Here is an 11,666-nt window from a genome sequence, read left to right on the forward strand (position 1 = left end):
AGTTAGTCAAATACCCCTCATAATTAATACTCCCTCCGTATAAAAAAAAAAAAGCGTCCACTTAGCCATTTGCACATTTCTTAAGAAAATACTAAATCCTAGGCAAAAATAAATAATTTAATTAAACTACCCCTAATTAAATAGGTGTTGAGATTTGATCACTTAACACTTAATAAGGGTAAATTTGAAAAAATAAGTTTAATTTAATTCTTTCCTGATTTGGTGAATGAACACTCTTTTTAAATAAAAAATATAAAGGCTAAGTGAAGACTCTTTCTGATCTGAAGGGAATATTTTTTAAGGAGTGTGCAAAACAAAAAAACGACAGATAATCTGAGACGGAGGGTGTAGTTGTCAATCGAAAAAACTTTAAAAGAAAAATAAAACCTTGGGAGAAAAAACAAAACCCCCTAAATGTGGGTCCCCCGACGCTCCTCCTCCTAAATTTATTACTAAACAAAAAGGGGCGAGGTGGCACATTACCGAAAATATGACCGTTGTAAGAAAAAGAAAGAGAAAAAAAGTTGTCCCCCGTCCCCGCACCCTCTATATTCAAATCCAAAAACTCAAAGGAGTCACACAATTCATTTTCTCTTCTTCTTCTTTGTAGATAGATAGAGAGGATGGGGATCGCAACAGAAAATCAACCACACAAGGTAAAACCATTTTCTCTCCTTTATTTTTTTCTTTCATTTCCACCTTTTTATGTATTATTATCGATCAAGGGATTCCCTAAAATTTGAGTAATCTACGCTTTTGCATTGGAACACCTTCACTTTTTCTTTATTTCTACAAATTCCACCTTCATTTCTCATATAATTAGGGTTTTTATTCCAATTTTGCTTTTACATTATATATTTTTGGCTTTTCTGATGGTTGGCATTATTTGAATTCATGAGATTTCCAGAATTTTGAGGGGAAATTACTCACCCCAACTTAAACTATTACGCCATGTAGCCCAATATATATACAACATTATACCTAGGGGGAAAGTATTTTACATAATGTATCAACCTTGTATAAAAGGTATTTATAAACACAACTATCGGCTAAATCAGGTAACAAACTCAAAATATGGGCTACGAGGCGTAAATATTTTCAAAAATAGACGTAGAGCGTAATTTGTATTTTCACTCACCTCTGAACCATAAAAGAAGTTAGGGTTTTGGACTTTGCCAGACTATTTCTTGGAGTTATAATGTTTCTGAGATCTTTGCTGATTTAATTTGACAGAATTGATTGTTACTGCAATTATCTCTATTCCTAATAAACTGCTTCTTTTTATGGACAACAGAATTTTCAACTTCTGCAGACGTCGTCAGAGGCATCATCAGACGGTGATAAAAAGAGGTGGACACTTAATGATTTTGACATTGGGAAGCCTCTTGGAAGAGGAAAGTTTGGTCATGTTTATCTAGCTAGGGAAAAAAGGGTCAGTGCTTTTAAAGCTTTTTATGGTTTCTATGTTAAGATTGGATGATACAGCTACTTACTTTCAATCTATGTTGATCGGACTCTTCAGAAATGCTGTCGGGTGTGTGTCGAAATCTCCAAAAGTTGTGAATTTTTGGAAGATCCGACACGGGTGCGACAACATTTTTAGAGAGTCCGAGCAACATAGCTTTCAATTGCTTAAGATTTATGCTTTCTGAGTTCGTTCATTCAAAATATTAGCTGTCTGCTATAGCAAGTGCCTGTATACTTGGGGTTCTAGATCACAAAATTAATGTAGCATCTACCCTATCTTCTGATAGTGATTGCAATGGTGTGTGGGGAAGTTGGGGATGATATCTTATGGACAAGACATAAAGATGTTCCGAATTCTATTAGATATACATTACATTCTACAATCACATTCCGATACTAAGGCTAATTTTTTCTTGAAAACAGAGCAATCATATTGTCGCGTTAAAAGTGCTGTTCAAGACCCAGCTAAAACAGTCCCAGGTTGAGCATCAGCTTCGTCGCGAAGTTGAAATACAAAGCCACCTTCGCCATCCAAATATTCTGAGGCTTTACGGTTACTTTTATGACCAGGTAAATTATGGTTCCTTCTGTGTAACCTCTTTTGCATTGCTTGTTCTCAATTTTTGGTCTTAAGAACTTTTAGGAGACTAATGATACCACTTACTAATGCAGAAACGTGTGTATTTGATCCTGGAATATGCTGCCAAGGGTGAACTCTATAAGGAGCTGCAGAAATGCAAATATTTTAGTGAAAGACGTGCCGCAACTGTGAGTTCTTGTTGAATTACGAAACTGCTTTTACATTTATTATTAGACTGTAGGCAGTAGGATTTCCTATTTCTAAATCTTTAATTAGAGAATGATGAGAAATTTGTAATGGGGAGTTTTTTCTTCTAAATTTTCAGTTTTTGGTCCCATTCTAGATAGCCTTGAGTGTGAGCAGATTTATATATCTCCAACATTTTAAAAATTATATTCATGCCCTTCACAGCCTAACTACTTTCGAACTGACCATAAGTTTACTACTTTTTTTCTTTATCTTGGATCAGTATGTTGCATCGTTGGCCCGAGCCCTCATGTACTGTCATGGGAAGCACGTAATACACAGAGACATTAAGCCGGAGAATCTTTTGGTTGGTGCACAGGTATATAATTTTAGGATTGCTAAACAGTTTATGACAGAGCACTGCATTGCAGTGAAATGGCAGAGCTCGAATTAATTGTTTTCAATATTTCTGCTGTTAGGGTGAACTCAAAATTGCAGACTTTGGATGGTCAGTGCATACCTTTAATCGAAGACGGACTATGTGCGGGACTCTAGACTATTTGCCACCCGAGATGGGTATGCATGTTATATGAGATATATTGAATGTTATATCCAAAGCGTTACATTAGCATGGTTTCCTGTTATGCGGGATATGTTGGAAGTCTTATCACAAAGTTACTTATTATACATGGCTTTCATGTGTGGTGTCTCTTGCAGTGGAAAGTGTGGAGCATGATGCAAGTGTGGACATTTGGAGCCTTGGTATCCTATGCTTTGAGTTTCTGTACGGGATGCCCCCATTTGAAGCAAAGGAACACTCGGACACATATAGAAGGTGAGCTTTTTTTCATGAGAAACTTAAAGAGGACTTTTAGAAGAAATAGTACATTTATACACAAGTCCTCCTTTTAGAAAAAAGTGTGTATTCTTTCATACACTGCTATTTTCTAATCTTCTGTCACTAGTTCCTTTTATATTACCTTTATCTACAAAATATTGTCCAAAATGGGGGCCCTAAATATGCCTTGATGAGTATACACAAGTCCTCCTTTTAGAAAAAAGTGTGTATTCTTTCATACACTGCTATTTTCTAATCTTCTGTCACTAGTTCCTTTTATATTACCTTTATCTACCAAATATTGTCCAAAATGGGGGCCCTAAATATGCCTTGATGAGTATGAGCTATGTTGCTCGGACTCTCGAAAAAATGATGCCGCACACGTGTCGGATCCTTCAAAAATGCACTACTTTTGGAGGATCCGGCACGCACCCGTGTCCATTTTTGAAGAGTCCGAGTAACATAGAGTATGAGATGACAGATTGAAATTACACATATAATGAACACAACAAGTAGTACTCCACTCCTAGGTATATTGATAAAGGTTTTCCTATGAATATGTGCACAGGATTATACAAGTGGATCTCAAATTTCCTGCAAAACCAGTTGTCTCATCAGCTGCCAAGGACCTCATTAGTCAGGTTTTTCTCTAATCCATTGAGATGCTTTGAAATACAGAAGCACGTAATCTCGGGCTTATCTTGTTATTTTGTTTCATGTTTGTGGGATACAGATGCTTGTAAAGGATTCTTCCCAACGTCTGCCCCTGAAAAAGGTACTTGAGCATCCTTGGCTTGTGCAGAATGCTGATCCTTCAGGCGTTTATAAGGGATGATGGGTACTTACATCACCAATGACTCTCACAATCTTTGTGGCGGACTACAATTGTTTTCATTTTTTACTGTAGAAGCATTTGCTCAGCTGGGTTCTTTAAACATTGTGATGTAAAATAACCACCAACATGTTAAAACTTTGTGATCTTTTAAAACCTTGCATTGCCTGAAAATGAAATGAAGGGGTTTCGTTACAAGAGTATATGTAGTGTTTTTTTGTCTTTTCTCAATGTTGTCTGCACTGTCACCGCATTGGATATTTCTTTGAATCTTGAAGTGTGCATCATTCTCTACGTGTGAGTTCCTCTTGACTTAACCAATGTTCACTGATATGGGGTGAAGTGGCGTTCCTCCAGAAAGAACAACACTTGGGAAGAAAATTGCATAATATTTGCGTTCCTGTAAATTGGTTGGGCTGACGGTTTCGCGAAAATTTTTAGTGGGAAAATGTGCATTCCCAGCCAGTATCATTTGTTAGTTTTTTTTTTCCATATTATGCAAGTTCCTTAAAAAACTAAAATGCACTTCACGGATAGTCTTGAATTCCCCCATTCTCCAAACCAATCTCTTGTTTTTTAGTATGATAACAATGGAATCTATGCACGCACTATCACCGGCCTACCTGCTACCTTCCACCATTACAATTTAGAACATCGAAAGAATTTGCCGGTTGAAAAAGAATTTAGACCTTTTCCTCGTAGAAATTATTTATACCTTCAAACATGGTAAGGGTCCAAAAACTCCAGTACCACTTAAAGAGGTAATATCTCAGAATGAATAAATTTATTGCCAACTACTAAAAGACCAATGGAGCATAGTAGTAATATCCTTGGTAACTGCAACTTTGGATTTCTTGAATCAGTAATCGATGTTTGTTTAGGTACAGAAATTTTGAGACATCCACAGCAGCATTTTCCAAGTGTAAGAGGCAGAGAGGAGATAACAAAAAATTTGGGAGCAACACCTCCACAACATAGAAATAAATATGGTTCATAATCATGAATACAACGAAGCTTTGGCACAACTTCACTAGATACAACAAAACCTTCAATATACATCTGTTAGTGCCCACAGCTGAGGCAGGGTAACAGATCCAAAACCTTCAAATAAGTTCCTACACGACCCGATTAACCTGACATTACGGTAGGCATTGCAGATTCAAAGGTAGTAGAGAGAGCAACTGCAGTGACTGCTGGTGAAACAATTACTAACTCTAGTGTTAAAAGGTGCTTTTATTTCATGCCGTGCTAGTGTTTTGTTTACCTGAAATCTCATTTTCATTGTTATCTCCATCTAACAACTGAGTCGGTGGATGCTGCTTCTTTTGCACTTGAATAATGTCTTTTGTGCTCAAGAAACTTGGCTGATTGGTTGAAGAAAGAAGTCGTGCCCACATCCTGTCTGTTATGACCACCTTATTTTGCTTCTCAGTAATGCGCTGCACAGCAAATATGCTTATTGAACTTGTGAAAATGGTGTGTACACAGTAACAGGAGTCAAATGGCTATGAAAGTCTAATCAAAATAAAACAAGTCACGGCATTTTTTTTTATGAGGTAAGACCCATGGCATAATTTATTGAATGGCTTTTGGTTCCCCTTTAGGCCACCAAGCAACAGTGGTGAAAATGATCCTAAGAGCATAGTATTGCTGAAAAAAGCTCTACCATGCAAGATGACGGCGAGAATATCAGCTTTTACACACCAACACAGCTGTTGCTGATTTCAGTTATGCCATGGAATTAGAAAACCAAGACACTTTATATTAGAGAGGTCAGCACCATAACCCCAAGTACGGAACAACGGGCTGCTCATACCAATCTTAGAGAAAACAAGCATTATGTCTTTCCTAAGGTGCAACTGCTTCTAACCGAACAGTGAGTGAAATTTCTGGAGACTGCTTAACATACTTATTGAAAGGAAGCAAACAATCTCCCCTGAGGTTGTGAAAACTCAAGAAAAACCGAATGGAATAAATGTAAATGCACGATGTGAGTGTTGAGGAATGATCATACAAAGTACATCAATCTTTTAAGAATATAAGTTGCATCCTCTAAGCTAAACCCCAAAACCAGGTATTGGACCAGAAGCTGCTTAATTTAAAGCAGCTAGGAACTAAGATTCATGCCTAGTGGTATGATAACTCGCAGCCAAGTCCCAGTGAGATTCCAATTGGCACAGGCACGGAAGTTGTTGACCCATGGGTTAATAAAATAACAGCGGAGATACAACTAGAAAGATCAACAACCAACTGTAGCTACTTACATTGAATGGAAGATATGTTTGGCGACCATTGACAACACCCGAGGTGAAGCCTGTGTACCCTGCCATAGCTCCATGAACACAACTTTGAGCAAGAATCGTGCAATATACATTGTCAGATGCATTACTTGGAACAGCACGAATCATGTAAGTTGGGTCTGCATAACAACGTAAATTGCTGATTAGCTGCATGAGTTTTCCAAATTAAATCAGCTATTCAGATGGTTGAAATTTCCTACCTATATATTTAAGAGTAATGGGCATCTTAAGCTTTTTTTCAAAATGATTCTGCAAGAAGTAAAAAATGGTGAGTACAAAGCTAGTACATAATACCTCCTAATATAAATAAGCTCAATGATGATTTCCCCACAGATTGCAAGAAAATATGAAAAGAAAAGTAGGCCAAGAACCATTTCCATGTAGACAAAGAATAAACGGCAATCTAAGACAACTTCTGTGCATTGTTTCAGAAGTTCAACAAATTTCATGATGGTATCTCTGTTAGATAGTACGGTATATAAAGGCTAATTTAGAAGGAGTCCAGCCTCTTTACAAAATGTAACAACATACCATTCCGCCAAGCGATGGATAAACATCAATGTATTAAAAAATACAATAGCAATATATATATATATATATAATGCCTCACCAATTATTTTTAAGTTATTCAAATGGTGTTTGCTTTATAAGATGCACATGGCTACTTGGTATTACATGAATTTATTTGGTGAGAATAGTTAAAAGGTACAAGTTCTTATAAGAGGCCCATGAGCATTTGGAATATTTGGTAATCATTCAGTGAAGAATTCTGTCAAACAAATTCTTCCACATTTACTTATCATTTTTAGGAAGATAATTTGCACCTTATTTTCTGGAAACCAGTTATAGTATGAATTTTAGTACATCTAATTTTCCAACACAGATGATATTAGCTCTCTCATGATCCCACAAATGCACATAGTCAAGTAGAGACGAGCACACTTAATCACTTGCATAAGAGGGAGAGAAAGCAAACATCGATCAATCCTGCATTGTGTATAAACAGTAAGATTAGGGACAACTCTGTCTATAACAACCTTACCCTGATTTTATGGGATACCCACAAACCAACATCTTGGAGAAGCTTGTTTCCTGAAGCATCTTGTTCACTTCTAGCATGGGAATTCTCTTCGTCAAGAAGTTCCTGCCCAGCTCCTTCGGCTATCACAATAACCATGTGCCCTTCCTCTCTTAGCCTTTTCTTAACGAATTCAAAGAGACCACCACTTCCTTCAAGATAGAAGGGTGACTCTGGAATCAAACAGCAGTCAACATCTCTGCTAGCTAAAGTGGCATACATTGCAATGAATCCTGCACCCAATATCCATAAAAAAGAATTAAAATCAAGATTTTTTCGTTTGTTGCAAAGTACAATAATCTATAGATTATGGGATTATGGAAGCATGGACAAGTTACTTGAAAAGAAAAAAAAAATTGTTGTCTCAAAGATATGTTTACAATTATTTATGCTCCAACTAAATGGTTGGCATACAGAAACTCAATGTAGTGATGAGTTTTATAGATAAGTATGCAAAGAAGAGCTTATTATTTAACAGCAAACTAGCAACAAGGAAGTGCCAGATAAGATTTGTAGTGGAGATGGACATAAAACAGTCTTTATGAGAACTTGCTATAAAAAAATTCTATACTAGGCTATTTGCTATGCATAAAGACTTTGTAAAAGCATTTTACCACTATAGCGGCCCATTAACTTCACCAAACCGATACCGTTCTCAGCACTTTGAGCTTCAACATGCGCTGCATTGATGGCACGTTGAGCCTCCTCTACGGCAGTATCAAAGCCAAATGACTTGTCGATGACCTGATAACAGAACAAACTTGTTTTTACATAACAGCAGTTTAAACTGAAGAACACTATTGCTTAAGTCAAATGTGAGGGGAAACTACCAAAATGAGATTTCCATACATTACACTGTACTTTTAATATTGAGTAGTAAAGTTTATGCTTTGCACTTTGCAAGAAACTTCAGACTTATTTACTAAGGCTGCTAAATTGTTTATCGTAGCAGAACAAAATATAATCAATTATAACATGAGGAAATGAGAAATACTGGAATATCATTGTCAATTGTCTTGGGTATCCCAGCAACTACTACTTTGAGACCACGCCGCCTAATTTCCTGCAAAAAGGGAATAGGATTATTCTAAGAATGCTTGCAAAGATGAACCGAAATTCTCTTTTACCAAGCAAAGAATTGATACCACAAGGACTCGAAAGCAGATACCAAGTAATGCATATAACAGTAGTTGGTTCATTTACCATTGAAGTGAAACTAAATGTGCATTCAAAAGAAAAGTTCATGCAAGAGACTAGCAAGTCCGTGGAAACTACTAGAACATACTAAGAAGATATTGAATCTCAGTGCAGATGATGTCGACATAGTACGTCAGGCTTGAAACAAGGTATTTGATTTAAAAATTTGTAGTGTGATCGATAATCTCAACAGAATAATTATAAAGAATACATTGTTAAACTTTCAGCAGAAAATGTAAACCGCATTTCCGTAGTTGAAAATTATCTCATGTTTTTGGTTGGGTATCTATGACCTCTTAATTTGCAGAATCTAACATACCTCATAAATGACAGCTGCTCCTTTTTGAGTCCCATCACCACCAATTATATAGACCTGAACCAATAAGAAAATGATTATACCAAGTGGAAGCTTTTGAGCAGAAAATAAGATTTCCACAATGAAATCAAAGATGCATCAGACGAAGTTGACTAGCAAATTGCAAAAATAGAACAATGAATGTTTCTAGAAGTCATTTATGTTGTTGTAACATTTAAATTTATCAATAAGGATCTTTTCTTCTTTGCTTTTTACAGAAAACATACTACTCAACTTTTTTTTTTTCTATTAAGAAGATACTTGTGACCATGACACACCACTTTCTTCAATTGTACATAGCTCTTTCTTATGACCAAGATACCACTTTCGACAATTATGCAAAGCTGTTTCTTAAGACCAAGATACTAATTTCTTCCTAAACAAACTGCTTTAAAGCAATTAGGAAATCCGTCCCAAAGAGAGAAAAGGGACCAGAAGGAAGAAAAGGTCCTCTAAGATTCAAAGTATACGTATTTAAACAAATTTCATAGTTGGGGTACCTGATTTATTTCATGGTCCTGTATGCTGTCAACTATCTTTTTGGTATCGTGGCCTCCTCGTGACGTCCCAAGGATTGTACCACCACGTTTATGAATATCGTTTACAAGCTTTGGAGTCAAATTAATAGTGTTTTTTGCGTAGAAACCTCTGTAGCCTCCTATGAAGGAGAAAATGTACTGTTAGCTGCACAGAAAAAAGCTTATCAAGCATAAAAAAGTTGAACATCAGCCAACTCACTTCTATTCCAAGGACTTTATCTACACCATACATATAGTCAAGGCTATGTACAATTTCTCTGATCACTGTGTTTAGCCCAGGGCACAAACCACCACATGTTACAATACAAGCACGAACATCATCTGAACTGAAATAAACCTGAGACATATTGAAGCTTTCATCTGAGTGAAAGATTGGATATTAATAGTTCTACTGGTAAATGGCAACAAATTGCATATTTTTATCCTTGAAGAAAGTAGGCATACCTTCTGACGGGGACCAGCACGCCGAAAATGTACTCCTCTCTGACTGTCCTTATGAACAACAATCTACAAAGTGATCAAACAAATTTATAACAATTATCACAAGGAAAGAGGAGTGATTGATGAACAATGGAGATCTCTCTAACGGAAATGTTTTCCTTATAGATAATGAAAGCAGAAACTGACAAGGAATTTGAAAGTAAAATAAAGAGCTGATTGAATATTTTTGTCCCCGAAAGCCAACTCAGAAAAAATCTCTACACACTTCTTTTGCCCTTTCACTGCAATGGCATAGGAGATTGGCAACTACTGCAAGACTGAAGAAATGGTTCAGGATGCAAAGTTCAGATTTTTGATAAAGTGGCCATAGAATTTATCATGAAGTGCTAATTCGATATAATTTGAGATCTATTGTCCTCCAAAACCCATATAAGCCAATAATGGTCCTCTACTCTTCATTTCTAGATAGTTATATTTGTAAGTTCATTTATATGCCTAGCATCCCCATTTGCAGAATCACTAACTCAACTATCAAAGATCAATGTAGCTATCGGTTACCTGTCATCCGTATTACCATTTTATTAATCATTGAAAGAGAAAGAAGTGCAGACATTTTCCGCAAAAGAAATTTATATATACCGGCAGAACAAGTTAAAAAAGAAGATTTCACCTTTTGAGGAACTGTATCATCCATGTCGACAAAGTACTGCCTGAAATCATAAAGACAGTTTATAACTTGTCAAGGATCAACAGCATAAAAACTGCTACATCAGCCTGATAGCATTAAAAAAAGAAAGGTTGATAATGGACTCACTTCACAACTGAGTATGCTGGATTAGACTGCAACGGGTTATCATAAGTCTGTCATCAAGCAATGAAATGGCGAATATGTCGAGTTAGTGGATATATCAACATCTAGAGCAACAAACACACATGGTTGAGGGGATAACACAGATACATATTTGAAATTGGTGAAATCCAGTGTTTCGTGACTAACAGATACAGTTTTTATCTTCCGACTGAAAAGTGAAGCCAACTCTTGCAACAAGTAGAAGTGAATTTCTCAAACCAAAAAATATGAACGAAACTAAATGAGACTGGTAGTAAGGATATGGATTCCGTATTAGAATCAACTTCAGAGAGAGGAGAAAACAAACAAAGAGTAGTGATAACACTAAAAAAAATTGTTGCTACCTAGAAAAGGGTACATCCAGGGTGAAACAATGCTCATTTAGAAAGCTCTTCTGTAAGAGAAAGCCCGCCCCTCAACCATGAAGAGAAAGAGTACGTATAAGAAACTCTTCAGGAGGAAAAGAATAAAATGCATTGCTTGTTTGATCTGAAAGACATAAAAGTTAACTTCTTTTATACAAAGCTCAAGTTTGTTCAACTAAATGAGAATGTGAAAAAATCAAAATTTTGTCTGTCTGAAATCCAATTTCCACCTAAATGCAGAATGTAAGAAGTTCATCGTAAAATCTCAATTAGAATGAATTAAAAGTACCTTCTAAACGTGCATGAAGTTAGTGTATCACAAAGCATGAGAACTCAAGGTATTAAAATACTTTTGAATGAGCTAGAGTTAACATCCTTCCTTCACGAGTCATTACGTGTTTTTGAGGAACTAATAATATATAGCAACAGCTAATGCCTGTTTCCTCAGTGTCTATCTCCTCTCTCCCATCTCAATCAAGTTAAATAAATATGGAATTACTTTAGAGAAAATGTTCCATATGTCCACCCCCATTATATTCAATTAAGAACAAATAGGTCACGCAAAGAGCGCAAATCATCCATACAATGTTTAAATCTTCCAATAAATCAGATATTGCTGAAATGACACCTGGATTGCA

General features: G+C 36.3%; 2 protein-coding genes across 4 annotated transcripts; one reads left to right on the top strand and one right to left on the bottom strand.

Moving 5' to 3' along the window:
* Positions 1 to 505: 505 nt before the first annotated feature.
* Positions 506 to 4,175, top strand: LOC132029583 (serine/threonine-protein kinase Aurora-2-like). The gene is made up of 9 exons (XM_059418855.1): positions 506 to 656; positions 1,295 to 1,432; positions 1,891 to 2,037; positions 2,140 to 2,235; positions 2,517 to 2,612; positions 2,713 to 2,809; positions 2,951 to 3,068; positions 3,640 to 3,712; positions 3,805 to 4,175. Exons 1-9 carry the CDS (start codon positions 624 to 626, stop codon positions 3,904 to 3,906), a joined length of 900 nt encoding a protein of 299 aa, XP_059274838.1. The 5' UTR covers positions 506 to 623; the 3' UTR covers positions 3,907 to 4,175.
* A 669-nt stretch (positions 4,176 to 4,844) lies between these two features.
* LOC132029582 (ATP-dependent 6-phosphofructokinase 3-like) lies at positions 4,845 to 10,694 on the bottom strand. Of its 3 annotated transcripts, none has more exons than XM_059418853.1 (13): positions 10,628 to 10,694; positions 10,484 to 10,523; positions 9,817 to 9,879; positions 9,568 to 9,709; positions 9,334 to 9,488; positions 8,798 to 8,851; positions 8,276 to 8,344; positions 7,896 to 8,025; positions 7,246 to 7,514; positions 6,404 to 6,452; positions 6,168 to 6,322; positions 5,168 to 5,342; positions 4,845 to 5,018 (listed from the first exon to the last, which is right to left on the bottom strand). In XM_059418853.1, exons 2-13 carry the CDS (start codon positions 10,505 to 10,507, stop codon positions 4,966 to 4,968), a joined length of 1,338 nt encoding a protein of 445 aa, XP_059274836.1. In that variant the 5' UTR covers positions 10,508 to 10,523; positions 10,628 to 10,694; the 3' UTR covers positions 4,845 to 4,965. The 3 variants fall into 3 exon arrangements, with proteins under 3 accessions (XP_059274836.1, XP_059274837.1, XP_059274835.1); XM_059418854.1 differs by having other exon boundaries at positions 4,845 to 5,036; XM_059418852.1 differs by having other exon boundaries at positions 4,845 to 5,084.
* Positions 10,695 to 11,666: the final 972 nt, after the last annotated feature.

This window comes from Lycium ferocissimum, chromosome 9 (assembly GCF_029784015.1).
Source record: "Lycium ferocissimum isolate CSIRO_LF1 chromosome 9, AGI_CSIRO_Lferr_CH_V1, whole genome shotgun sequence".
Classification (NCBI taxonomy): domain Eukaryota; kingdom Viridiplantae; phylum Streptophyta; class Magnoliopsida; order Solanales; family Solanaceae; genus Lycium; species Lycium ferocissimum.

Coding starts and splice junctions, on each gene's coding strand:
- LOC132029583 (XM_059418855.1), top strand. CDS start 624: ATGGGGATCGCAACAGAAAATCAACCACACAAG. Junction 657..1,294: donor CAGAAAATCAACCACACAAG/GTAAAACCATTT, acceptor TATGGACAACAG/AATTTTCAACTTCTGCAGAC. Junction 3,069..3,639: donor CACTCGGACACATATAGAAG/GTGAGCTTTTTT, acceptor ATATGTGCACAG/GATTATACAAGTGGATCTCA.
- LOC132029582 (XM_059418853.1), bottom strand. CDS start 10,507: ATGGATGATACAGTTCCTCAAAAG. Junction 9,880..10,483: donor ATGATACAGTTCCTCAAAAG/GTGAAATCTTCT, acceptor ATCACTTTGTAG/ATTGTTGTTCATAAGGACAG. Junction 6,323..6,403: donor CATTACTCTTAAATATATAG/GTAGGAAATTTC, acceptor GTTGTTATGCAG/ACCCAACTTACATGATTCGT.